General features: G+C 36.9%; 2 protein-coding genes across 2 annotated transcripts in view; one reads left to right on the plus strand and one right to left on the minus strand.

The window, feature by feature from the left end:
* The window catches only part of LOC129717968 (muscle-specific protein 20-like), a 151096-nt gene that overhangs the window by 45009 nt on the left and 78295 nt on the right, over nucleotides 1-27792 (minus strand). The gene's annotated exons all lie outside the window — the stretch shown is intronic.
* Nucleotides 8176-23476, plus strand: LOC129717975 (myophilin). The gene is made up of 3 exons (XM_055668307.1): nucleotides 8176-8421; nucleotides 22199-22519; nucleotides 22576-23476. The coding sequence occupies exons 1-3, from the start codon at nucleotides 8416-8418 to the stop codon at nucleotides 22756-22758; spliced, it is 510 nt and encodes a 169-aa protein (XP_055524282.1). The 5' UTR covers nucleotides 8176-8415; the 3' UTR covers nucleotides 22759-23476.

Consider the following 27792-nt stretch of genomic DNA (forward strand, 5'->3'; position numbering starts at 1 on the left):
TCTGTGAGAAAAAAAAGAAAAATGAAAAACAATAAGGGATGTAAAAAAGAAAGAAATTGAATGAGAGAGAGTTATTAAGAGATGGAGAAATTGTATTTTGTTCTGTCATTTTGATGCTTTCGTTTCAGAATTTCGTTTGGTTCGTGTTGATTTTTTTGTGGAACAATCAGAGAACTGTTCCAGCTTTGCAGAAAGAAAGACAATTTGAGAGAAAAAGGAAGCAGAATAAAATAGAGAAAAAAATCAGGCAGAAAGAAGTCGAAAAAAATAAGAATGAAATCGAGAGGAAGAAGAAACATTTTTGGAGAAAGAGAAATCGAACTAATCTAAAATGAATGAAATGAGATAAACGTGAGAAATAGTAATTGAAATAGAATAAAAAATCAAACAAAACTCGGCAACAATGAGAGAAACAAATAGAAGAACGAATAATGGGAATAAGGAGACTGAAAGCAATGAGTTTGAGTGGAGAGATCAGTGGAAAGCTGATGGAAAAAAGTAGAGAGCAAAAAACAAATGGAGAGAAAAGTAGACATGAAAAAGTATATGGAAAAATGGAACATGTGGAAAAAATATAGGAGAGAATATAATGAAAAAAGAATGTCTGAAAACAAATGGAATTGAAGAATAGCCTAACGAAAGACGCCTAAAGAAATTTAACAAAAAAAAAGTGGTGGGGAAACAAACAATAGTAGTTTAGTAGTTAGTGTAGTTTTTTTGGAGAAATAAAAAATAATGGTCTATTTCAACGAACAGAAGGTGAAGCATAAGAATCATGGAGGATAACGGTTGAATAATTCACTGCGATTCTATTTCAAAAAAAGGTAAAAAATAGAATAAGAAATAGAAGGAGTTGTAAAGGAATAATTATGGAGAAAAATGGCAGCAAAGGGTAGTGAAAAAGTTGGGAAGAAGTGGGAAAAAAGGATCACGAAAAAGAAAGTGTATTGAAAAATAAATAAAAAAAAAACAATAAAAACAAAAGGGAGGAACAAATGTATACAAAAAGTGAAAGAAATCGAGAGCAAAAAAAAACAATTGGAGAAAAAATCAATTGAGCAATAAAAAAAAGAAAAGGATAATAAATAGCAGAAAAAAAGAACTAAGAAAATATAGAGGTGACGTATGATGGAATTCGAAAGAATCAAAGAGAGAGCAATCTTGTACAAAAAAAAAAAAAAATACGGAGAAATGCCAAAAATAAAAAACCTTCTTATCCTGTCGCATATCTATCAGTTCTGTTGTCTTGATCGTGTTGAACAAGGTAACAATTACTGCTCCGTTTTGATTGAACATAATGTGAAACATGAGAATCATGAAGGATAACGTTTTGTGTTAATACTCCTCTCGAGAAAAGGATGATGAGAACCAAGAAAAAATATGAAATGAAGAGCAAGAAATAGTAAGATGAAAATGAGGAAGAAATAAAAAGAACAAAAGATAAATACCGAGAAAAAAGGGCAAAAAGAAAATAAAAGATAGAAAGAAGTGGATGATAAAAATGAATCAAGAGAAAAAAGACAAGAAAATGGAGTTCAAATGAAAAAAAAAACAACATATTCTTTTTATATCTCCTATTTTATTTATTGGAGTCAAAAATGAAGAGAAGAAAAAATAATAAATGGAAAAAACAAGCAAAAGATTATAAAAAGCAGAGAGAGAAAGAGAAAGTTTGTACAGGAATAGAAAAAGAATTCGACACAAATAAAGAAACAAATTGAGAGAAAAATTGAAAAAATAGAGAGAAAAGAACAGACAGTGGCAACATGGAAATGAGACGGAAAGAAAAACGAAAACAGAGGAAGGTGGAAATCATGCGAGGTAAAAATAGAATAGTCATGACCAAAAAAACATACGGCAGAAATGAAGAGAAAAAGATAAAGAACAAGTTAAAAACATAGATCGAGAATGCAGAAAGAAAGAGTAAACAAAAGGGATCTGTAGAAGATTGAAAAATGAGTATAGGAGAATATAAGAAAAAAAAGTTTTTACAAAAATTTAAAAAAAAGGTATAGTAAAGGCAGAGAGTGGTGAAAATCGAGCGAAATGAATAGAGAGCAATTAGAAGCAAAAACATACGAAGAAATGAAAAGAAACAAAATAAAAAAGATTATTAATGTAAAAGCAATCGAGAGTAATGACTCAGAAGGAAAACAAATGGAAGAGAGCGAGAGGAGCCCAGGAATAATAAAAGCAGCACAAAAGAGCAAAAAAATAAAACTTAAAAACAGCATAATAAAGCGAAAATCAAAGAGAAACAGAAAGAACCGAAAAAGGAGCAATCGACGTAGCGAAGATAAGAGAGAAATCTAGAAAAACTAAAAGAAATAAATCGGGAAAAAGAGAGATGTATCGAAAGATCAGAAGAGATTAACCCTCTCCCGCTCACAAGGTTTATCATTAAAATTTATAGCTTCACGAGAAAATTTAAACTAAACACTTTGTAGACTAACTAAAATTACTGTCAACTGTAGTATTTTGATGAAAATGCCCAGTGATGCTATGAGGCAGCATATAAAAGTTTATGGAACAATCGTAAGCACAACAAACTATTTTATGTCAAGATATGTGGATTATAATTCTTGGTGCTCTAGAGTCACCATGAGCGGGAAAGGGTTAAACGTGAAAGGGTTAAACTGTAAGAAAAGAAATATAGGACGAGAGAAAAAAAAAAGGAAAAAGAACGAAACAAAAAATAGTGAGAAATCAAGGAAGGAAAAAGAAAGAAAAGGAGACAATAAGAACAAAATCAAGCAAACGAAAGAAATGGATGAAGAGAAAAAAGTAACCTTTAGGTGAGAAAGTATAGCAAAAAGTGGAAAACAATAGAAAAAGTGAAGAGAAAATGGGAAACAAAGCAATAAAAAAGCAATTAAAAAATAAAAGAAAGTGGCAAAAAAATGAGTCAATAATGGGAAGCAAATAAAAAAAAAAGGACATAAACAAAAAAAAACTAGAAAGAAACAAATAGGAGAGAAAAGAATGAAAAAAGGTGAATTAGAGAACAGAATAACATTCAAATGCAAAAAAGCAATAAAAAATGCATTGAAAAAGAGAAATAAAGGGACATAGAGAAAGAAAATATGAAAAATAAAACAATAGAAGGGGGTGAAACAAAAAAAATGAAAAGCAAATAAAGAAAGAGACAACATAAAAAAAATCAAATGAAAAGAAAAAAAGGAAGGGTTACAAAAAATAGAGTGAAAGAGAGAGAAGCAAAATTAAACAAGAAAAATGGGTACCAATCGACGAAAAGCCAAATTAAAGGAAAAAAAATCGACAGAATTTTTTTTGTTTCTCGATTCATCTCTATCTCGATTTATATCTCCCACTTAATCGATTTCGCTTTCATTTCTTCCTTTCAATCTCCCCTATTTTTTTTTCTTCTCTCTTTATTCGATTTACTTAGCAACAATGAAATCTATTAGCAGTGAGAGAGAGGAAGAGAGAAAGAGAGAGGAAGAGAGAAAGAAAGTGGAAGAGAGAAAGAGCGAAGAAGAGAGAAAAAGAAAGAAGGAGACAAGAGCGCGCGAGAGAGAGAGAGAGTGATAGAGAACGATATCGGGAATCGTAAGGTAGATAAATTGTAGTTTCTTTTTGGTCATTTTTATGCTTTCGTTTAACTGTCTGATACAGTGTCGGACAATACATCAAGACCACCCTAATGCAAAAAAAAAAATCAACTCAGCTTTCAACTGCCAATTTAAACATACTATGTATATGGAAAACCTAGCAGCGAGCACTCATACTTCTTTGAAGACCGTAAGTTTTGCGCAATCAAAGCAACCCAAAGCATGTTGGGCAATCAAAGCAAGTTGAAAACCGGTGCGACAAAATTTAGGACCAGTTTTTCGTTTGGGTTATTTCAAGTGTTGCTTTTAACGATTTTTGAAAAAAATGGATTGTTTCTCGGTGGTTTTTTGTGATTCTCGGATCCTTGTAACTATCTATCCTGTAAACAAAAAGTATGTGTGATTTTAACTCTCGAACTCTCGGCCAACGCAAAATCACAGAGTACTTGGGACGGTTAAAAACCTTCGTGTAAGATGCCCGATAGCAAAAAATCCATAACGACTGGATGTATTTTATTGAAAAGCTACTTAAAAGTTAGTTTTTTGTAATTAACTTTTGTTAGTTATATTTTACAAGAAGACGTTGTTCTAAAGAAGCATTTGGGCGTACAATACACACGTTTTTGATGCAGACTACACATCTCTTGGACTTTTCCTTACAAAGTTATAGAATATTTTAGCTTATTTTCCGTACTCTAATATGAGTGGATTGGGACAAATGGAACCTACAAGAGTTTACAGTACTTGAGCTTTACTTCAAGAAAAAGTATTGACATTATGATTCCACTTTCCCCTTTTTTAATTTATACGTTCTTGAAGTTATCGAAAAAATTAATTTAAATATAATATAACATTGTAAGGAAAAATTTTGGAGATATATAGTCTTTGGCAAAAATGTGTTTTTCGTTTGCCCCAAAAATTTCTCTGAACAACACTTTCGTGTAAAATACAACTAACCAGAGTTAAGTACAAAAAACTAAATTTTAAGTAAGTAGGATATAATATACTTTATAACTTTGTATCTAATGAAGATAGGATTTTCATTTGTTCAACAAAGTTTCATATTTTTGCATCTTCTATAACTTTCACGAATAAACCAATCCTCTATCTCTTAACACAAAAAAGTTAGTTTATTTTTTATTTTTTGTATGATATACTTTTCATAATTTTTCATAATTTTCATAATAATATTTTACGAGGAAAAACATTTATACGTTATAAACGACAAAAGGATCTATTCTCCCTGAACCGATTGAAACAAGTTGGACATAGAAAGGTCATTGATATTGACACGCTAATAGATTCGCCAGCACACAAAAAAAACGAAACTTAAGACATTACATTACAAAATCGTCGTTAATTTACTTTTGGCCCCTCTTAATGACTGCACACTTGTTGTTATACTTGCTGTACAGCACGCGTTCCGAAACATCTGATCTGATATATTTATGTGCCCTCTTGAAGTGGCGGCGACGGCGGCGGGACTCAAATGGAAATCCGAGCGCTGCGACTCTCGAAGCGCTGCGCTTCGGAGCCAGAAACCATCCACGGATGAAATAAATATAATTTATGACGAGATCCGGCGCTGTGTTCGACTGTTTTGGACGACGAACGACTCGACTGACGGGGCTGCGGTTTTCTGGTAATAAAAATTCTCGCAAAATATCTAATGTAAACAATTGTTTGGCCTCCAGGAGGAAAGCGGAAAATTTCAGGCGGGGTTTTGCAGTGTAATGGATCTGAACCTGCGCTCCACCCGCTCCAAATTATGGCCGATGTTTATTGGCACATTTATCTTCGGCCAGACAATTTCCGATTTCCCTTGCTGCGAACGGCTTTACTAGTTTAGTTTAGGAGCGATCCGACGTCAGTTTCATGGGATTTCCAAGTTAAAATCGACGGCACGGAATATAAACCATGTCCGTTCAAGAGGGGTAGGGATGCGGGTAAAAATCCTTCATGAGTTTCTGCTCAATGTCACCGAAATTCAATTTTAGATTCCTCCGAATAAATTGGTGTGATCGGTGTGTGATAGTAGGGAAATTATTAATCGACTAGTTGAACGCTCCCGGCGATGCACGGGATCAAAGGTTTCGAAGCCAAGATTTTTTTTTTGCTTAATTGTTGCATTAGCTCAACCCACTTAAAAAATATTTCACATCTTATATGTCCATCATCACTTTTAGTTCTTCAATATTCCGAGAACGCACAGAACGGAAGTTTCCTTATTGGATTGCATTTTTGATTTACAGAAACTGGAAGTCGCCATTTTGGATTTCAAAAAGACGTAAGGAGTTCTGCTTTTGGAAATATTGAAATTGTTGGCCAAATAGCTCTTTAGGTTATTTTGCTGAAACCGGAAGTCGCCATTTTTTATTTCTATTTTTATTGGCACTCACTTGTAACCTTATTCACACGATTGAAATGATTTAATTTTGAAAATGTCACCGAAAAAAATAATTCTGCTCCGTGCATTAAGTAAAGTGACCCATAATTGTAGAAATGCTACATTTTGCGGTGTTTTTATTACTTCTGCATGATAATACATCACGACTTCATGAAATGATCAAGCTTTCACAACATTATCAAGCTTTTACAACAATGAAATAACTTTTTAGATAACTTTTTTTGATGATTTTATAGACTAAATGATCTTGAATGCCGAAAGCGACCCATAATTGTGTCTTTTGCTATGCAAATGATATTTTTCTTCCTAACCGATTTACACACATCAGCTGCAATAAAACTAATTGTCGATCGAAAGTATACATCAGAACACAGAAATAGATAGTAAAGCATTCGTGGTTGATAATTTTTCCGATTTTATATTCATATTTGAACTTTCAGGCAACACGTTGACTGACCCATAATTGTAGAGGGACTGTATAATACGTATAAATTTCAAAAAAAGTATTTTGATGCGTTTTTCTGTATTCTGTATTCCCCGTGGCTCTGTGGTTAGCGATTTCGATTGGCTCTCACACGGTTGTGATATCGGGTTCAATCCCCGATCAGGTCGAAAAGATTTTCTTCGGCTCAGCACTGGGACACGGTGGATCGTTGTACTTATCCAACAACATGCAAAATGTGCTAAAAACAATATAGATAACGAATTCTCCCAACTAATCTGGTTGATCAAGAACGCTATTAGAAGGCTTGCGTGCGATATTGTTGTGCTGTATACATAAATCATCTTCAAACATACGTAGTTTTGTGAATTATATCTCAACTTCAGCATTGAGATACCTTCTATTTTTCCTCAAAACGAACGAACATTTCAATGGAAAACTAATCACATGTCATCGCATTGAATTTTGATTTAGAGGCAAATTCAGCTAAAAACTCATGATTTTGCATGTTTTACGTAGTTTTGTGAATAATATCTCAAGTTTTAGTAATCAGATACTTTTTACTTTTCCTCAAATGTCTTCCCTGAACGTTAACAAACATTTTAATGAAAAAATAACCACATGTCATCGCTTTGAATTTTGATTATAGGCAAATTCAGCATAAAAAGTCATAATTTTGCATGTTTTACGTAGTTTTGTGAATACTATCTCAAGTTTTAATAATCAGATACTTTTTATTTTTCCTCAAATGTCTATCCTGAACGTTAACAAACTTTTTAATTAGAAAATAATCAAATGTCATCGCTTTGAATTTTGATTTAGAGGCAAATTCAGCATAAAAAGTTATAATTTTGCATGTTTTATGTAGTTTTGTGAATAACATCTCAAGTTTTTGTAATCAGATAGTTTTTATTTTCCCTCAAATGTTTTTTCTGAACATCAACAAACATTTTAATGTAAAAAAAACATGTCACCGCTTATTATTTTTGATTTAGAACGATTCAAAATGATGATGATTACTGTACACCTCAGAGACTGAGGGAATAATAGCAATAAGATCAAGCGTTACGGAATTCCATTTTTATATAGTAGATTCAATCCGAAACCCGCGCGCGCTCTTGCTAGACATCTAGACTAATGGATTCATCTGTTGCGAGTGCTGAGGGGAATTTCTTTTAAGGCGAGAAGGCCAACTAATTCGATTTCGACCAATTAAAATTAACATTCTGGAAAATTTAACATTCCGCTTGTTCCGCTCAAGTGTCGCAGCAGCAAGAAAGGAAGGAAAACTCACGCATATAAATATTTTTATAAACATCGAAACCGCACGCGTTTTAACAAGGCTAATGGAAACAACACCCACACTTGAGTAGGCGTAACGCACGTAACCTCAAACACCGTTCGTAAGGTGCCCACTAACAAGAAGTCCAATCACCTTAGATTTATGATGGGAGTTTTTCCCCCTAATGACGTGTTACCATAAATATCGTATTGTCATTAGTTGACGTTTTGGGAAAATTTACTCACCACCCTAGAGCGAGCGAGAAAGGACTCGCATCGTCGCGGCCTACTTGAAGTGTGGGGCAGAGCGCATCACCGCCCCCCGCGAGAGCGTCAAGCTGAGGCGACTGAAGAAGGAAGGAAACCGGATGGAACGAAATGGAAATGGAAGGAACGGACAAAGCAGCGGCGCAGCGCAACGCTGGGTCTGACTTAGTGTGACGACCGAAAAGCGCGGAGCACAGGCCAATTTCGCGAATCTCGAACCGCTAGCGCGGTTAGTCTGATCGCAGAATTCGGCGCGAACGGGTTTGTTGTTTGTTGTTGGGTGGATAAACCGGAGCGCAACGCACCGAGAAAAGGAGTTTTCTCCAGTTACCTACTAACTTGCCGTACAGTATTCTTAAAACGGTTCTGAGAAAACAGAAAACGGAACAGTGTGATATTTGCAGGAGGATCCAGAAGCGACTGATTAGAGGTTGAAATCTAATAGAATGGCGGTAATATTTTGTTTATTTATTGTGGAAATGTGTGAACGGATGAGTGAGAGCTGGTGTTATTTTATCGAGAAAAAAGTGCAGAAATTTTCCAAACAAGCTGACAGGTGGAATTTTCCAGTTGTTGATTGAATGTCGTTAAATGAACCTACAACTGGAGGTTTTGAATTAGAAAGCATGCGGCGTTTGGCAATTTGCCAGCCCTAGCAAGCGATGATTTTGTGATCGATTATAAATAATCAGTATGATCCTTTTTGTTCGGTTATATAACAAAGAACTTTTGCAAAGTTTTTTTTCTGAATAGAGCAGGATAATCGAAAATCTCTCAGTTTTAGAGGTTTAGAATTGTTATTTCTCTCTGAATAAGTTTGAATTTTGGAAACTTATCATTAGAAAAAAAAATGTACCATCCGTACGCGATCGTAGCTTGCTGCGATTTTTCCATACCGAATAGGATGTATTCTATGTTAATGTTCTACAATATTATTCAACGTAAAATCGAACAAAATAGAAACGCATTTTTGCGCAGAGTTGGTGAACGAATAATTTACAATTTACTATAAAAAAATCCCAATTCGAGATAATTTTCCAATTGTTATTCATCATAATTAAACTGAAATTAAGTTTCATTTTTTTGTGGGAAAAAATGAAAAAAAATGTCCATCAAAACCAAGTATGACGGTTGATTCTTGAGGCCATTTTACATCTCTGGTTCAATTTTTAAAAAACCCACCGACTGGCTCTCGAGAAATCTCGATTTTAGGGTGTTAGTTAATAAATTTCAAAATAATCCATATTTTATTGATGCAATATCACCGAAATTTATCCAAAAACTTGCCCAAATCATTTTATACCAAAATATAATAGTTGGTGTTGTTAGAATTATGATAATTTACCACTGACTTAACTCTCCAAATTGACTTAAGTATGTTATTTGTATGACTTAGTAGCTCTAGTTTTATTTAAATGTTACTTTCTGTGAAGTGAATGTGGAAAAATGAATTTAAATTCGTTGTGTTTTATTACAAACCCTCACACAAACACGCACTCACATACACACACAAATGTTCACACACGCATACATACATACTAGGGTGGGGAATCGTTATATGGAAAAAACAAAACCTACACGCAAAAGTTGGATGGTGCGAAACCAGTACAAAATTGTGCGTTTTGACGTGGGACTACGTCTTTGTTTTCTATACTGGTATACACATTCTGTAAAATTGAAAATGAAACTGGCAAATGTTGCGTCAGATTTCAAACGATAATAACAGCATAAGCACATGATGGATAACAATAACCAATTTGTTGTTGGATAGATAAAATGTTTAACAATTTTGTAATACGCTAGTTATCATTTTATTTTCATTGCAAAGCGGTCAAAATCGATAAAAAGTGTCAAGGACAAATTTACGCGAACAATGAACCAATCATATGCGAGCATTCCTAGCACAGATGACATGAATAGACACCAACCATTCCCTGTGATATTCTCTTTATCAATATCCAAACAAAAATTGACAGAGTCTCCCCGTCCCAATAGGTCAATGTATGTTTGCTTGTATGAACCTAGACTAATTTAATGTCGCGAAGGTAAAAGGTTTTCGAAAAATTTGAAACAACCTTTTTTCTTGAACAATATCTAAACCTGATGTTAGAGCGTACTAAAAACTGATGTCTTGAAAGAAAACATGCTGATAAAAGCAACAGTACCGAGTAAATGTGGAGCAGAGCGCCGCTAGTTTCTCGTCGTCTATCATTTCAGAGGGCACGACTTCTGTTTGCGTGCAATCAAAACTGCAATGCTGCTACTGATGGTGATTGAAAGGTTATCTCATGAATATAATTACCATAAAAACAATGCAAACTTAACATGGATTGAACATTTTTGCAACGGTTGTAAGATATTTTAATTTTTTTATCTTCGATATTCACTAAATAATCGTGGCCGACATAATATCGAAAGAGTAAGTTCCTAAAAATACTAATTAATAGAAAAGAAAGAGCCGGCGAGTGCTTATGGATTTTTTATCCATTTATTAAGATCTATTCAGAATCTTTTTTTTTTACATTTTTAACTTTACAAATAAAATAGTATACTTATATATGTTGTTTGCACAAAAAAACACTACAGGTACAACATCACCAAGTGTAAATGAAGTTCTTTCGAGTGTAATTGATCATATCTCTGAAAAAATGAAGGAAAGGTGAGAATTAAAATACGTGAATCACTGAACAAACGAATTTATTGTGATTGTTATTACAGTATTTAGTCTCACGTCACAATTTCATATAACCCTAGGGCTGTACACCTTGTAGTATTTAGCGCAATTGTTGATGTAATTCGGAACCAGTACAATGATTGCGCGTTGGGCATAACGCAATTAATGCTCTAGCGTTTCTCCAATGTATTTGGCAGCTCCAAACTACTACACCTAAACAGTTTCAACTGGTATCAAGCAGCATTGCATAGCGAGCGAGAAGCAAAACCATTCTCCTCCTTTCTGTTTGAGGACGAGACATATGCTACGCTTTTCAAGTCTTTTGCACACACGCTTTCGAGATACTTTTTCTTCTTCATGCATTCCTCTGAATAGCAGCAAGCACGCACCGACAGTATGAGTGAGACTAACAACACTATGGTATCGAGTATGTACAGCACGGGTGTCTCGCTCATTTCGTGAAGCAACGAAATATCGCCTTGCGCGTCGCAATCCGAACCGAAAGAGAAGCGAAAGAGGAACCTGCAAATTGTATGTGATGTGTCTAGTCTAGTCACTAATACACTCGAGTGAGAAATAAAGTGTCGGTATATGATACATATTCTGATTTCATTCTATGTCAATGTATTCGCAGTACAACTGTTGCGTTATGCGTTTCACACATTTATTGTGCGATTTCTGTGCAACATTTGTGCGAATCGGGAAGACACAGTGATTGTACAAGACTTCAACTTTTGCGTGTAATAGCAGAAAGCCAGAACTAAGTTTTTTTTGTTCTATTTGGAACCCCAAATAATCCTAAATTTATCGGAAGTCGATTGGTTTAGTCTTCGCTTGGCGCATTGCATTTATATGGAGATTTGTATGGAAAAGCCAACGTTTTTGCATTTTCCATTCTAAATAGCTCAAAGTGGCTCAAACCATAAGTTTCATGACTTCAAATGGTAGCTTTTTTGATGCCTAACAACTTGGCCGAAGACATCAAGGAGCTAGGGTGTCCCAAAAAATACTGGAGCTGTTCAAAGTTGAGTATGCAGAAATTTATGTTGCAAATCATTTTTTCTGCCAACACTGCCAGTGTACCGGCATTAGTCAAATTTTCATCAGAAGTAACCTCTGAAACACGTTGTAGATGCTACCTACGACTAGAATATTGACCTGACTTTGTTTGTTTGATCCAGCTGGAGTGTATAAACTAGTTACGACAGGTTATTTCTGATGGGAATCCTACTGGCGCCAGTACATTGGTAATGTTGGCAGAAAACAAGATTTTCTGCAATTAAATTGACATACTCAACTTTGAACAGCTATAGCTCTTCTTAGGGACATCCTAGCTCTTCAGTGTCTTCTGCAAAGTTGTTAGGCATCTAAAATACTATACTTTTACATAATGTAGTGCATTATTAGATCATTATTGAGCTCTCTAGACAGGTAAATGCAAAAAAGCAGGTTTTCTCATATAAATTTTCATACAAATTTGAAATGCAATGCGCCAAGCGGAGACAAAATCAATCGACTTTCGGTAAGTTTAGGGTAGGAACCAAAAAAACTTGGTTCTGGAAAATCGATCACTTCTCCCCATCCTAATACATAATACATACAAATTTTGGAAATTTTGTATTATGTTTCAGAACAAAAAAAGTTTCTTCTAGTGTGTATTGTATTTATCTTAGAATTAGAAAGTCGAATGTGAACAAGACAGTCGGAAAGTGCATTTTGGTCTAATTGGTTTCGACGTCAATTATGCAAGAAGGGCAGTATAGGCTAACACCTGTGATTACTGTTATAATCAATCACAGCACTTAACAAGCGATCGTTGTAAATCTGGGACGATTTCGGAGCTTTGTACCGTTGCCAAATCACGTCAAAATCTGCATGAACAGACTCGGAAGCTTGTTCATTGTGATGGCCAATACCTCTTCCAGTGTTTCTGCAGGACTCTGGTACATGGTACTTAGTGATATGATATTTTGAAGTGAACGGAAGTTGTAGCTTTTCCCAGCTGCTAGCAAAACCAGCAATTGCCTCTTCGAACCCATGCTCGAAACAAAAAGAAAAGCATTTATCGTACACTTTGCTAAAGCTGTTCAGAACCTGAAAATCGCAATAAAAATTCAAAATTTGATAAATTTTGTGTAGTAGAATAACCAACCGTGACGTAGTCCAAAAGATCTGAATGGGGTCCTAAAGTTTTAAACGGTTTTCTGATTTTTATATATCAGCTGAAAGAGTGCAATTTTCTGAGCAAAACGTGATTTTTGAAAAATGTTTATCATTTTCCTTTGATTTTTAAATGAAGGATAAAAATCTGCTCGAAATGCCTTAAATGACAGTTCTCTCATATACCGTACATGGGCGAAACGTCATCTAAGACCTTTCGAGCAGTTTTTTTATTCTTCATTTAAAAATCGGAGGAAAACGATAAACATTTATTGAAAATCACGTTTTGCTCAGAAAACGCGGCTTTTCCAAATGATATATAGGAACCGGTATAGCTTTAGGACCCAAATTGGGTATGCCAAACATTTAGCAGCGCCCAAAAATGCATGACAAGCTCTTCCGGTGAATCCATACGTCATTTGTTGGTGCCTTACCTGTGCTTGTTCCACCCACAAATCTACCCAATCTGGTGCCTTTCTCTCGAGGGACTTGAAAATTGTATTAACGATTCCAAGCGTGATGTGTAGTGGCGGAGGCGGGCAAAGGTTTAAAATTTTGTTTTCATCGTGACCAGCGACCAAAAGGATATTCACACAGCTTGCGAAATTCTTTCCAGTCATTTTCATTTTTTTCTACAGTTTTCTTTAATGCTTCCTTTGGTTCTAGAGATGCCGCTCGTTATGCCGAGCTCACTTTTCGAAGACTCGCAATATGCGCAAGGGTTCTTTGATGAATCATGAATGAATTATAATATTTATAATTTTGAGGTCCCCTGCGACCAAGTATTCGAGCTCATGCAGTTTCAGTAGTTCTGTCCAAATGGGGGAAATATTGTCGTACTTTTCCGCGAGATTTTGAGCAACCGCAATAATGAAGAGCTTCTTTACGCCGCCATCCTTGAAGCCATGGCCAGTCAGATGTTCAATTTGTGAAGAAATCAAAATTACCTTGGAAAAATTTCTACCACCGTCAATTCCTATTTTCACTGCAAAAACATCACCATCAGTTGGTCTCGAAAGTTTGATTCGGTTTATCAGTTCGGGAACATCAGTGCAATATGCAACAACCTGATCCGACGAAGATCCCACCTTTCCTGTAATGCTGGATAACTGAACAACATCAAACAGGTCCTTAAGCTGTCTGTTCCTTTGAACTAATTTTTCCCGCACTCCAGGTTCGATCTTTACTCCAGAAGCTCGAATACTTTTTATCACACCTAAACTATGAATAGATTATATAAAGCACACACTGTTCTCAATAAAATACTGGTTACTCAGGGTTTTTCTTATGCTCAGATTATTCTCGCCTTTAACCTTGAACAAAACATCTGAACGCAGTTTCTTGACGGGTCCTGAACGAGTCGAAACTTTCTCGAAGACAGACGGTTTACCACGAAGATTCCGCTAAATGCATTTGCCATCTTGATGGATATTTAAGGTTTTTAGGATAGGATGGTAATTTTAAAATAGCGTTTAATCTGGTGAATTTGGCTTAGAACGCATATAGTCAGTTATTGCTGCACCCACAGAACTCAACGAGGACTCTTCATTGAATTTTTTTTTTGAATTTGACGTTCGAGTTGATGCCATTTTCCTCTGCCATATTCACTGTAGCAAATACTACAAATAACCAGAGGGGATTCACTGCTGTCAAATTTCATATATGTGTGCGTTATCGCAGATCAACTCTGGTCCATGACGTTTGTTGGTCCATGACGTTTGTTGGTCCATGATGTTTGTAACTATGAACAATAATGGGGGAAAAATGTGAATAGCTAAACAACATTCATGAAAGTTTTCCGCGGTTTCTCGAGTTTTGATAAAAAACATTCCAATTCTATAATATTTCACATCGATAAATTTCATGACCAAAAGGAACAAAACCAAAACAAACACCATGTTGCCGAATATGTTTGTTACACGATTTTTGACAGAGAGATCCCCCCTGCAAATAACCGCCGCCTTACATTCACTAATATTACTTGTGTCTGGACTAAATCTTGGTCTTCTGCGCTTCAGTTTCCTAGTTTCGAATTGCTTCAGATTACTTCCGCTCTCCTGTTTACAGGCAGCGACGCAAATCTCACATTTGCACATTCTCTGGGATCGCGTAGTTTCAAAATTTTCGTAGTTTCATGAATCTTGGGGACTATTGTACTTCCTTTACTACACTCTGTACAGGCCACGCGGCATGTTCCGCATATAACCGACGGATATATGTTTTTCTTGGATTCACAATCTTGCAACATGTTTTTAATAACAACACTTATACTTACAGTTATCGGTCCAAGTGAAGATGCATTCGAACATCAACGTTGAAAATTGGAAGTTGAAACTTTTTGACATTTTAAAACCCGCCTACTTTTCTTTAATAAAAACAATTAACAGGATCTCATTCTTCCCCATTCACTCCACAGAAAGCAGTATTTCAAACTAAATTGAAGCCACTAAGCTGTACGAATAACATATTTAAGCCAATTCGGAGAGTTAAGTCAGTTGTAAATAATCATAATTGTAACAACGCCAACTACATTCTGGTTGAGAATGACTTGGATACGTTTTTGGACGTTTTTCGATGATATTACGCTAACCGAATAACGATCGTTTTGAAAATTTTTACCTAACACCCTAAAATCGCGATTTCTCGAGATCCAGTTGGTGGATTTTTTTTTTAAATTGAACCAGAGGTGTAAAATGACCTCAAGAACCGACCCTCATACTTGGTTTTGATGAACAATTTTTTTTTATAATCATGGTCCAGTCCAGGGCACTGTGTGTGAAGCGCCACCAAAAATATGTGGAAACATTGCCGGCTAAGGCGACGAGATATAACAGAAGAGATGGAAATAGTCTCAAGTGATTTCGAAACAAAACAACAGAAGGAGTAGTAAAAATGGCAATAGTAAAGCAAATACAGTGATCACCCGATTATAACACCCCCTTGGGGTGATAAAATAGGGAAAGTGATAAAATCGGGAATTTTTTTTTCATGAATATTTTGTTATGGAAGATGGTAAACCAATAATTTAATACGTAAAATCAACATTTAATCACTACAAAAAAATTTATCATATGAAAAAGCAGTTCTATCTGTCTGTCTGTCCCTCTGATTCTTATAGACGTGGAAACTACTGTACCAATCGGCATGAACATTTGTATGTAGGGGTTATTGAGGCCGGAAAAGGTTATTAGAGTAGTTTGAGACCCCTCCCTCTTCTTGAAGGGAGGGCATCCATACAAATATAACACAAAATTCTGCGAAAATTCTTGAAAACTAATCAAGCAAATGGAACCAAATTTTACATGGTGAGGTTTCTAGGAGTAAGAAATATGTCAATGGTTACTTGACACCCCTCCCTCCTCTGAAATACTTGCTTTTGTTGTTGTCAAAATAAGGTAAAGCTTATCACGGGTGAGAAGGCCGAAGCTCTCAACTGGTAAATCAAAACCCTTGATGCTTTCGCGCTGCTGCTGAGATATGTGACCAACCGGGCAAGTTCGAGTCGAAAGCAAATTCGGAAATTCGGATAAAACCATACAAACAAATCATATTTGAAATTACCGCCTGATTTGCTGCAGCTCTGCTTGCTACTGGTCGATCTATTATCCGTATTGTAACAGTGATTGGATAGACAATGAAGACTAAATTCGTCTAGCATTCAAAAATTATACTACAAATTTATACGTGACTAGCAACAGTTATACTTCCGGTGGGCGTAGAAAAACAACAGCGGGTAAAACAACAAAAACTACAGCAAATCGTTTGTGTATACTTAAGTGTCGACTGTGCTAAGAAAGTAGTTTGATTTAGACTGAGACCAAGAGTTTTGCCTGGTATTTTACTCTGCTTTCAGCTCTGATTGGTCAAAAAATGTATTTAACAAGACTCTACATCTTGCAATAGTACGTTAGTTAGTATCATGAAATCACAATTTCATCACAATGAAATTACGCATTTTGATGGACGAACAGCTAAATTTCCAATCGATTGCTGTAAAAACTGAAGGAAATCTATTGCAAACTGACTGAGACTTAGTATTTAAAAGTGATGCTCTCGATGTTTTCGGTTTTTAAAATTTGCACTCCTATGTTGCCGTAGGACGTCATTCTACGTCGAAAGCTAGCTAACAGAATAAAATCGAGAAGTTCAAAAATCAAAGAAAAAGGATTGGTAGTTTACATGTGAGCAAGTTGGAATCTTGTCTATTACCTATAGCTAGACTCCCTTTCTAAAGATCACAGCCATGAACTTGCCAGTGTAGAAATGTCGAAACATTTTTACGAAGGCCTGACAACTAAAAAACTTCACATTAAAACCGAAAAATGCGAAAATAATAACGTCAAATCCAGAGTAGTTCTTGCTGCTTTCAATATTAATAAGTGATATTAAAGCCTCATGGAGACAAACAAACAGCTGAAAAAATATCCAAGCTTTGATGAAACGAACACGAAACTCGGGAAACTTAGGAAAATTAAATGAAACCTGAGAACATCTTGCGGCCTCCATTTTAGCAAAATCGGCCTAAAACCACACGAGCTGATGAGTTATGAAAATTGGTTGAATATGAAGTACTGATAATGAGCATGAGCATGAGCATGAGCATGATTGACCGCCCGCGGTTGCTACTCCGTTATTGCCAGATCAGCTGTAATTACACAAAGAACCAACAGATGATGTTTGGGACCAACATGCATCCTCAATGTGTAAAAACAGGTGACCTAAATCTTTATATTAGGCAATACCAGCGCCGGCCGCATCCGAATGCAGGTCAAAGAAGGAGTTTGTATAGAAATATGTTGACGTGATACTCGCCGAGAACACCTCTGCACTTCCACGAGAAATCACTGGGATGTTGGATAAAGGGGAAGGTATACAGCAGGGTTCGTTTTGGTAAACGATGCGCTAATGTCGGGTTCTTCAGAACAAGTGCCGCGTCTACAAGTTTATTACATCCGCCACGATATTCATAATGTGAATCGAACTTATTTAGTTTGACAATGTAACACCGCAACAATAAAACGTACGCGAGGATACAGGATTTTTGACTTAACCGAGACAACCTCAAATTACCGTATATCTCCTCGTAAGGTGATGCTCTTTATACCTGAAACTATTGCACGTTGTTGAAGGTACCGACGCGGGGGTTGAAAACCTTACGAGGAGATAGCACATAAACACTGTAAACGGCGATGCATGGTTTTGATCTTATTGGCAAATTTTCACTTCAAGTTTAACTAGATACAAGCCAAATATAATTTGCACTATGCCAATGAATAAATCCCTAATGAGCAATCAATCACTATAAAACTATGTGGAGCAGCTGCTCGAAAAACACTCTCCTTATTGTATGTAATAACACCACACACTCCACACTTTCAAACCGTCGCCAAGACAGCGATAGAAAAAAAAAACAAGAAAAAATAAACACTGGTGAATCTAAAAAGCAACGCAATAATAATCAATTTTCACAATTAAATTCACTTTTTTTTGTGGAACTTCACACTTTTCGCACTCAGCACATTTCAATAGAACACCTGTATATATGTTTAACAATTCTTTAGGTGTAAAATAACCGAAAATCACCAAACAATGTGATGATTTCAAAGCAGGAACCAGCTGGCCAATCTTGATCACAACCATCCGCGAACTTTTCCAAGAAAAAATAATTTTAAATTTAGAAAATAAACTCACTCCGCGATTACATCTCTAACGAACATGCACAACTAAATTACAATTTTTCTTCCGATATAACATGCGAGCGAAAAATTTTTGCGTCCGATTTCGGTCATGGCTTGCTTCGACCGTCGGTTGAAGCATAGCATAGCATAGCATATTTGATCGCCCGTGTGTTGCCCGCGATTGACCAGAATCAGCTGAAATTGTACAAAGAACCGTCAAAATGGTGCCTCGGAGTAGCAAGCCATTTTCAGTGTACAATTCCTGGCGATCTTTCTTATCACTGGTCAATAACGTAGCTGGCCACGCCCAATGCAGATCAATAGAGGAAGGGATATCGGGAGTGTTAGTTCAATACTTGTTGCTACTAGAGACCGAGGAATCCTCTGCATCATCCACAAGTATCAAAGGAAGGAATTAGTGTTAGTGGAAAGGAATTGATCTGGATCCATCGAGGTTGATGGTGCGATCTTTTCTACCCCAATTCGCGCACGACATGGTTACTTCTCGGTCTCTGGGCAACCGGTCACCAGGAGACGATATACATAGAACCGCGCCACGATCTAGTTATCTTCGGCAACCTACCAATCGTTGTCAGTCTGTATCACACCAAACTTCGCTTTTAATGCCGTGAACTTAATTCAAATTTACCTAGAAACGAATGGATTTCGTAAAACGCAACAACCGCACGCCGAACGCAAACTACTGGTACCAGCTCAAATAACCGATAGAGCGCTGTATTAAGATAGTCACACTGAGCGCAGTCAAAATAATGCGCGCGAAACTGAACTGCCTTCTCCGAAAGCAAACAAGAGCGTGTCGACCACTGGTATGACGAAAAAGCCAAAACACCCGTTTTATAAAAAAGAAAAAAAAGGAAAAAAAAGGGAACCGGCGAAACAGGAATAGATTTGGCATCCATGTAGGGTTTGTCTTTGTCGCGATTGAATAATTACAATATTTATCGAACGAACCTACTCTGAATCGTAACGTGCTAAAAAAGAACCAACGGGCGTACAGTCTCCGAAATAATGATTTGGTACATCTCGGAAATCACAATAAACCGATAATCCTTAAATGAGCAAAGCTCACCAAGGCCGAAGACACGTTTACACCGGAGCATTATGTACGACCGCTTTATTCCCTCTCACCGACGCATACGCGAGAGGACACGGTGCTTTGCCCCGATAATCTTTTGTTTTGTATTCAAGTTAAGATACCTACTGAGTTCAAAAACTGGCAAAGTTTCATGCACTCATAGCTCAAATATTTAAAAAAATGCAATATGCATATCGAACAAGAATTTTAAGTTGATTGATAAAATGCCAAAGCAATCGCAATCAAAATTTAGTTGCTATTCCGACCAACAAGATTTTAATAAAAATTGTCTATGTGTTTCAATATTTGGTCAAAAGCTAGAAAAATCATAAAACAAGGGTATAAAACTGGGCCAAATGTTCGTAACCGTTCGGTCAGGCAGCGAAAAGTTTCTGAATTATATTTCAATGCTACCAGTTCCGTGTTGTGAGAGCCAGCGTGTACAAAGGTTTAAAGCTCTCACCTATTGGGGCAATTCTGATTCCAGTTACAGTGTGAAAATTCTATAATAGCCACCAACTAAATGGCGTACAAACTCATCGCTAGAGGAATCATAAGGCATAACACACACTCACGATTATGAAAGAACAAAATCATTTTGTTGAGTCTGAAAATACCATAAACTTCATCTGACTTAAAAAGAAAGCTCCTGGAAAATGTATTCACTTATCTTAGATATCGAACAGGATTAAACAGATCAAACATTTCACCAGCGTTTTCTGCCACTCGCACACGGACCGGCATAAACAAACCATTTCTTTGTTGATAATTGTCGCTCTCTCGTTTCTGCGCTCTCCGCATGCACACAACCATGTCTGAGAAAGATCAGCAACACAACACTACGACAGCCATTTTGAGAGCAATAAATTGTAAGAACACCGGCAATAAAGTATCTATTTTTTTATTCGTAATACACTTTAAACACACTGGACCCTGAACAAAACATTCTCAACCATGACTACAACACGAATTACACCCTCCACATATTATAAATCACGACAAAACGCGACAACTCCGGACGCAATAAACGAAGACAAAATCCGCTGCAAACGACGGTGGCGTAGTACCATTCCTTATGCTAATTCAGCCATTTCATCGATTAATCTTCACGGCACTACGATACACATCAAGTGAGTATTTCGCAGCACACACAACACAACACACTTTCCCGAATAAACTCTTTTCGCGTAACTCTTTTCCTGTAACTTACACGCACTATCACATCGAACAATTTATTTCCCGAAAAATCACGCGAGCGAAAATTTTGACGTCCGAATCCGGCCATCACTACTGTGGCCGCTTGCTTCGACCGTCGGTTGAATATGAGAAACTGATAATAGAGAATAATAAAGAGGGATGAAGTTGAGCAGAATTGTTACACGCTTGAAACAAATTTCAAACTTTTCTCTTTTTTCTCGAGCAATAAGATATTTGACTCCTTAATGTCGTTGCAATTTCATTTCAAAGAACAACTCAGGAAAATTATATTCATCGAGGTCAAGTTGAATTGAGTTTCTTTAAATGTTTGAACCAAATCGCAGAAACTCAATATTAAAAGATAAATCGTCGGAAACAAAGGTTGATGAACTGCAAAAATGGAGTCCGGAAATAAACTCTTAAAGTCACTCAAAATCTGATGAAAATGAATTTTGAAACCCAATTCAGTTTCATGCTTGTTTTATAGAAGCCTTTTACAGTTTTTGTCTCAAAACAAAATTACGTTTGTTCCTTGTAGTTTTGCTATTATTTGGGTTCACGAATTTGCGCAAACTTTGGACGAAAGAATCGCAGAAGCTAAACTCAGCCAGAATAAAACGGGAAAATTTATTTGCACGCAAAAGTCGTGAAAAATAATATAGAGAGGTGAAGTGAACAAAATTTTCCAAGCTAAGGATATGAAACCAATTTTTGTTTTTACGTACAAGTAATGTTTGTGTTGATTGAATTCATTTCAAACTGTTTCGATAGGCCTTATGAATTGAGTCGCCCCTAAAGGTTATGCGCCAGATTAGTCTCTTATATGTTGATGGGTCTCACGCGTGCCATTTTCGAAATGCTCTCACCGACGTCTAAAGATACCATTTTCCGCTAACTTTGATCACCGTTCGAATTGGTAATCAGTCCTAATTACCAAAGTTTCGAAATGAACTCATAAAAGCAAAAAAAAACATCCCGTTATCGTAGTTCACATAGCAAAAAAAGAAAACAGCCGTGACCCTCATCACTCGCTGCTTGGCACCTGCTGTTGCTGCTGCTGCTACTGCTGCTAGTGAGTGTGTGACGCACATTAGATAATAAAACCCTCTCTCAGTAGGCAGAGACGGCGAAAAAAATCGCCAGCACGTGTTTTCTGGTTTAAATTTAAAGTTTTGTTTTTTTGTTTCGGGTTTTTCGTCGAAACTGCCGGTGAATCGGAGCAGCACGAGTGCTGCCTAAAACCAACGATTTATTATCTACCTGCTGCGGTGTGATTCCGTTAATTGTTGCGAAAGATCGCTTAGGGGAAAGTTCCGTTCGTTCCGTTAACCGCTTCTCGATTCAAAGTGTCTGGCTCTGTGTGTGATTGATGTATGATAGTCGATTGTAATCAGTAATTTTAAATATGAGCGCCATTCTTCTAGCCCCGTAACAAGCAACAGGAACAGGAGGTGCTGGACTGGATCGCCGCCGTGCTGGGCGAAAAGCTGCCCCCCGGTGCGTACGAGGATGTCCTCAAGGATGGCGTCATCCTGTGCAAGCTAGCCAACAAACTGACTCCTGGTTCGGTGAAAAAAATCCAGGAACGTGGCACCAACTTCCAGCTGATGGAGAACGTCCAGCGATTCCAGGCCGCCATCAAGAAGTACGGCGTTCCCGAGGAGGAAATCTTCCAGACGGCGGATCTGTTCGAGCGTCGTAACATCCCCCAGGTCACGCTGTGTCTCTACTCGCTGGGCAGAATTGTGAGATGCTTTTTGTTACCATCTGCAGTTTTATATCAGTTTCATTTTAATTTTAGACTCAGAAACATCCCGAGTACACCGGTCCAGCGTTGGGACCAAAGATGTCCGAAAAGAACGAGCGTACCTTTACCGAGGAGCAACTGCGAGCTCACGAGGGTGAACTGAACCTCCAGATGGGTTACAACAAGGGCGCCTCCCAGTCCGGAATTGGAGCATTCGGAAACACCCGTCACATGTGAAGGAGGGCGTAACAACGAAACGAACGACGATGGAGACGTCATCTTTATTATTATTCACTCATCATTTTTTCTTCTCATCAAAGAACGATCGCAAGATGCGCTTTAACAAGAGCAACAAACAAACAAAATTGAAATGTGTCACTTCACATGACATCACATGACCGGTGTGTGATGTAATCTGCATCTCGAAGCTACTAAAAATAATCACACACACACACTCGTTGCTAAGCTGCTTGAAGTAACATTTTCCAGCAATAATTAGCGAAATATATTTTTCCAAAACAAGAAAAAAAGTTGAAGAGTTGGAAAAACCTGACTCATGAGAATTTATTGTAGTCATGGTTATTTTTAGCCCGAACCACTGTGTTCTTGCTGCAATTGACGCGGCTTTCATTTTCATCCTACCCACGCACAACAGCAGCTCAGATCCCGTGCCTTGGAGGTAAAAGAAAAGCAAGCGGGTTGTGTTTTTCTTTTCACCCGATTTTCAATATTTCGAGCTGACAAGCGTCTTCTGTGTGTGGGGGAGGTTGCATGGAAAGTAAATAAAATTGTTGTTTGCTGCTGTCGTCTATCGTCGCAATTATGTAACCAAGGCGACGACTCGTGTTTTGCTTTGCTCTCTCAATCTCGCTGTTTTCGTTATTTATTTTATTTATTATTTTTAGATTGAACAATATAAGTATATGTGTACTGAATTGTTAAGAAACGTAAACAACGGTCTTATTAATCGAAAGAAAGTATCATGAAACGTTCCCGGTTTGTTCGTTTCTTACCTTTTCCTTCCGAGAATGTCACCGATTTTTGTGTTTCAGTGCGATAACATGTCTGTTTACACAAACTGTTCGAGTGAAGAAAAAACATGTCTAGAAGTCAACCAGTCATATTTTAATTTTGGGTTACATAATTTTTCTTGCCCGATGCTTGCACGGATCGGCTACGAATCTGAACATTTGGTATTTTTGTGTTAACATTCTAGAGCTGATCATTTGTTAAAAATGAACTTAAATCGAATTGAAACTGAAACAAACTAAAATAAAACTGTATAATATTGCACTGGGAAAAAATCAACAATACCAAAAAATTTGAACCTGACAAATTTGCAACGATTATCCAAAACTACATGACTCACAACTCTCAACCATCAAGAAAAAGTTCTGTAAATAGTTGCAAATTACAAAGGATCAGAGCAAAGGGTTCGGAGAGCAAATTTATTTACAAACAATCGTGAAAATGGGTGTTAAAACAACAGAAAATTATGTGAAATCAGCGAAATTTCAATAAAATCTCGAAAGACTGGTCGAAGGTTAAAGAGATAAATAGTCAGAAACATAAAACAAAATACATTGAAAAACAAAAAGAAAAAAAAATAAATATTCATAGCCTATCAAAAACAGAAAAGTCCAAGAAAAATTATAAAAAAGTCATGAAAGAAGTAAGAAGTATCCAAAAAATTAAAAACAAAAATTCAATACAACAAGCAAAAGCACACTAAGGCAACAAATCCTTGATTTCTGAGAAAAATCTTGATTACTATAAAATAACAAAATGGCTAAAAAGCTCGAAATATATTAAATTTTGATAAATTGCTTCAAATCCTCAATACTTGTGTTAAAATCAAAGAGAGACAAAAAAAGTTCTAGCATAGCATAGCATAGCATAGCATATTTGATCGCCCGTGTGTTGCCCGCGATTGACCAGAATCAGCTGAAATTGCACAAAGAACCGTCAAAATGGTGCCTATGAGTAGCAAGCCATTCTCAGTGTACAAATTCTGGTGATCTTTCTTTTCACTGGTCAATAACGAAGCTGGCCACGCCCAATGCAGATCAATAGAGGAAGGGATATCGGGAGTGTTAGTTTAATACTTGTTGCTACTAGAGACCGAGGAATCCTCTGCATCATCCACAAGTATCAAAGGAAGGAATTAGTGTTAGTGGAAAGGAATTGATCTGGATCCATCGAGGTTGATGGTGCGATCTTCTCTACACAAATTCGCGCACGATATGGTTACTTCTCGGTCTCTGGGTAGCCGGCCACCAGGAGACGATATAAATAGAACCGCGCCACGATCTAGTTATCTTCGGCAACCTATTAATCGTTAACAGCCTGTATCACACCAAACTTTGCGTTTAATGCCGTGAACTTAATTCAAATTTACCTAAAAACGAATGGATTTCGTAAAACGCAACAACCGCACGCCGAACGCAAACTACGGTCCCAGCTCAAATAACCGATAGAGCGCTGTATTGAGATAGTCACACTGAGCGCAGTCGAAATACCGCACACGAAACTGAACTGCCTTCTCCGAAAACAAATAAGAGCGTGCCGACCACTGGTATGACGAAAAAGCCAAAACACCCGCTTTATTAAAAAAAAAAAAAAAGGGAACCGGCAAAACAGGAATAGATTTGGCATCCATGCAGGGTTTGTCTTTGTTGTGAATAATTACAATATTTATCGAACGAACGAAACCTATTCTGAATCGTAACGTGCTAAAAAAGAACCGACAGGCGTACAGTCTCCGAAATAATGATTCGGTACATCCCGGAAATCACAATACACCGATAATCCTTAGATGAGCAAAGCTCACCAAGGCCGAAGACACGTTTACACCGGAGCATTATGTAGGACCGCTTTATTCTCTCTCACCGACGCATACGCAAGAGGACACGGTGCTTCGCCCTGATAATCTTTTGTTTTGTATTTAAGTTAAGATACCTACTGAGTATAAAAACTGGCAAAGTTTCATGCACTCATAGCTCAAAAATTTTAAAAAATGCAATATGCATATCGAACAAGACTGAATTCTAAGTTGATTGATAAAATGCCAAAGCAATCGCAATCAAAATTTAGTTGCTAAAACAACAAAATTCACATAATTAATAAAAATTGTCTATGTGTTTCAATATTTGTCAAAAGCTAGAAAAATCATCAAACAAGGTTATAAAACTGGGCCAAATGTTTGTAACCGTTCGGTCAGGCCGCGATAAGTTTATGAATTATATTCTAATGCTACCAGTTCCGTGTTGTGGGAGCCAGCGTGTACAAAGGTTTAAAGCTCTCACCTATTGGGGCAATTCTGATTATTCAAGCAGAGCTTTAGCAAATGAAACGACTCCACAAAACCACGCTAAAATAAATCTCGACATATTGTAAGCAATGCACCCAGATTGACATCTACCAAGAAAATAAACAAATAAATAGATCAATTATTTTCAAAACGGCTAATTGACAACGCAGGCAGGGTGTTTAAAGTATCCCTGCCGACGTCAGTGCACTGCTCCACGAGACGCATGAAACGCAAAAACCAAACATAACACTTACTGCTTGTAGATTTATTTAACTTTTAAAATTAAAATATTTTTTTTTCTGTGTATATATAGAAGATATATCGATTAACAAGTAACAACTTGCACATCCCTACAGACAGACAATGCGTTACAGCAAAATTTTCCAATTAGAATTATCTTTCTAGCGCTTTCTTATTGAAACAATTTATTCTAACTGGCGCTAGTTATATGAAACAATAATTGAACGAATAAAAGCAGAATACTTAGCTTTATATAGGTTCTTCGACCCTTTTCCTCTCGCCTTCGTTCAATATTTACTATAGCACTTGCCACTGTATGACGTAACACTTTGACATTTTTTTCTTCGTTGGATGTTGGCTTACAAAAAAACAGAAAAATAAAACACATTTTGCCGGACGATTTTCACATGATATCGTTCTTTTTTCATGCCAACTTCACACCAACTACAAACTTGAACTGTAATGTCAATTTAAACTGCAGACTCTATTTCCATAAATCCAGCAGAATACACTCGAATTACACGAAAATATTACGGAGTAATTTTTAACGCGCCTACCAATGGCCGTGCTCTACGCGGAAGTTCACAGGTGTTCCTCAAAGAGAGACAAAAAAAGTTCTAAAGAAAAAACAAATATTCAAATCTAAAAATTACACAGTGTTAAGACAAAAATTTAAAAATTAAAAAAAAAATTCACCGAAGACCGAACTCAAAAAATTAAAAAATCTAAGAAAACATAAAAAATTAAAAAAAAAACCAAAAACAACAATCTAAAACTGCGAAAAAATCCAAAATAACATTAGTCTAATCTAAGCATTCCATGATTTTTGATTCAAACTTCATGGAACTTGTGCTTGATTTCGAAGGAGCCGGGAAGCTTGAAGAAATCGTTGGAATCCCATCAGAGTAGTCCTGCTGTAATTTTTCATCGTTCGCAAACTGCTGGCTATCCCAAAAGGTTCTGCATTCGTCAATTATACTAGGAAAGCCCATACTGATCCTGTATGTTAGAGAATCGCCAAGGCACTCACTGTTAAGGTAACTGTCAACATTAAAACGACTAACGGCAATGCAAAATTATACAGCTCGCCCGTAAACCTGGTAAAACAGTTGAATCGACTGAAACTACGGGACGGAGATTCAAAAGAATGAAAATTGCCGGGGCTGTCGAGAAAGTTGACCTAGTTATATCCCTGTACCAGATACGTATGGTTACTGCACTGGAGAATATCTCTGAAGAAGAGCTGAGTTTAGAAGGGGAGGCTGTTCAGAATGTGACACCGATGTTGGAGCTACTGATTCCGAGGCGCTCTGATTACCGACGATAAAAATGACGAGAAATGGACAACAGACACCGACGTTTTCGATTTGCAACTAGAACAACTCGAGTCTCAAAGATACTCCTCAATGCTATGGCGACATCGCGAGTCCTCCAGACCGAGTCGAATGGCAACAAATTACAATCCATGAAGGCTACTGACTACTAGTCGGTAACGTTACAGTGTGGGCTTCAAAGCCATCAACTGTTAGCATTGTGTTAGCAGTCGACGCCTACTACCAGTTCCAATTTTGTTGAACGTCATGGCGTCTTGACTCCAGAAAACATGACATGCAATATAGCTGCTGAAATCGGTATAAAGGTTGAAGTCTTCTTCACGCTGCTGGAACGAGAAATTCTTCCATGAGCTGATCAAGATGGTTTTTAAGAGGTCCCGCCGTGAC

The sequence above is a fragment of the Wyeomyia smithii genome, chromosome 1 (assembly GCF_029784165.1).
Source record: "Wyeomyia smithii strain HCP4-BCI-WySm-NY-G18 chromosome 1, ASM2978416v1, whole genome shotgun sequence".
Classification (NCBI taxonomy): Eukaryota; Metazoa; Arthropoda; class Insecta; order Diptera; family Culicidae; genus Wyeomyia; species Wyeomyia smithii.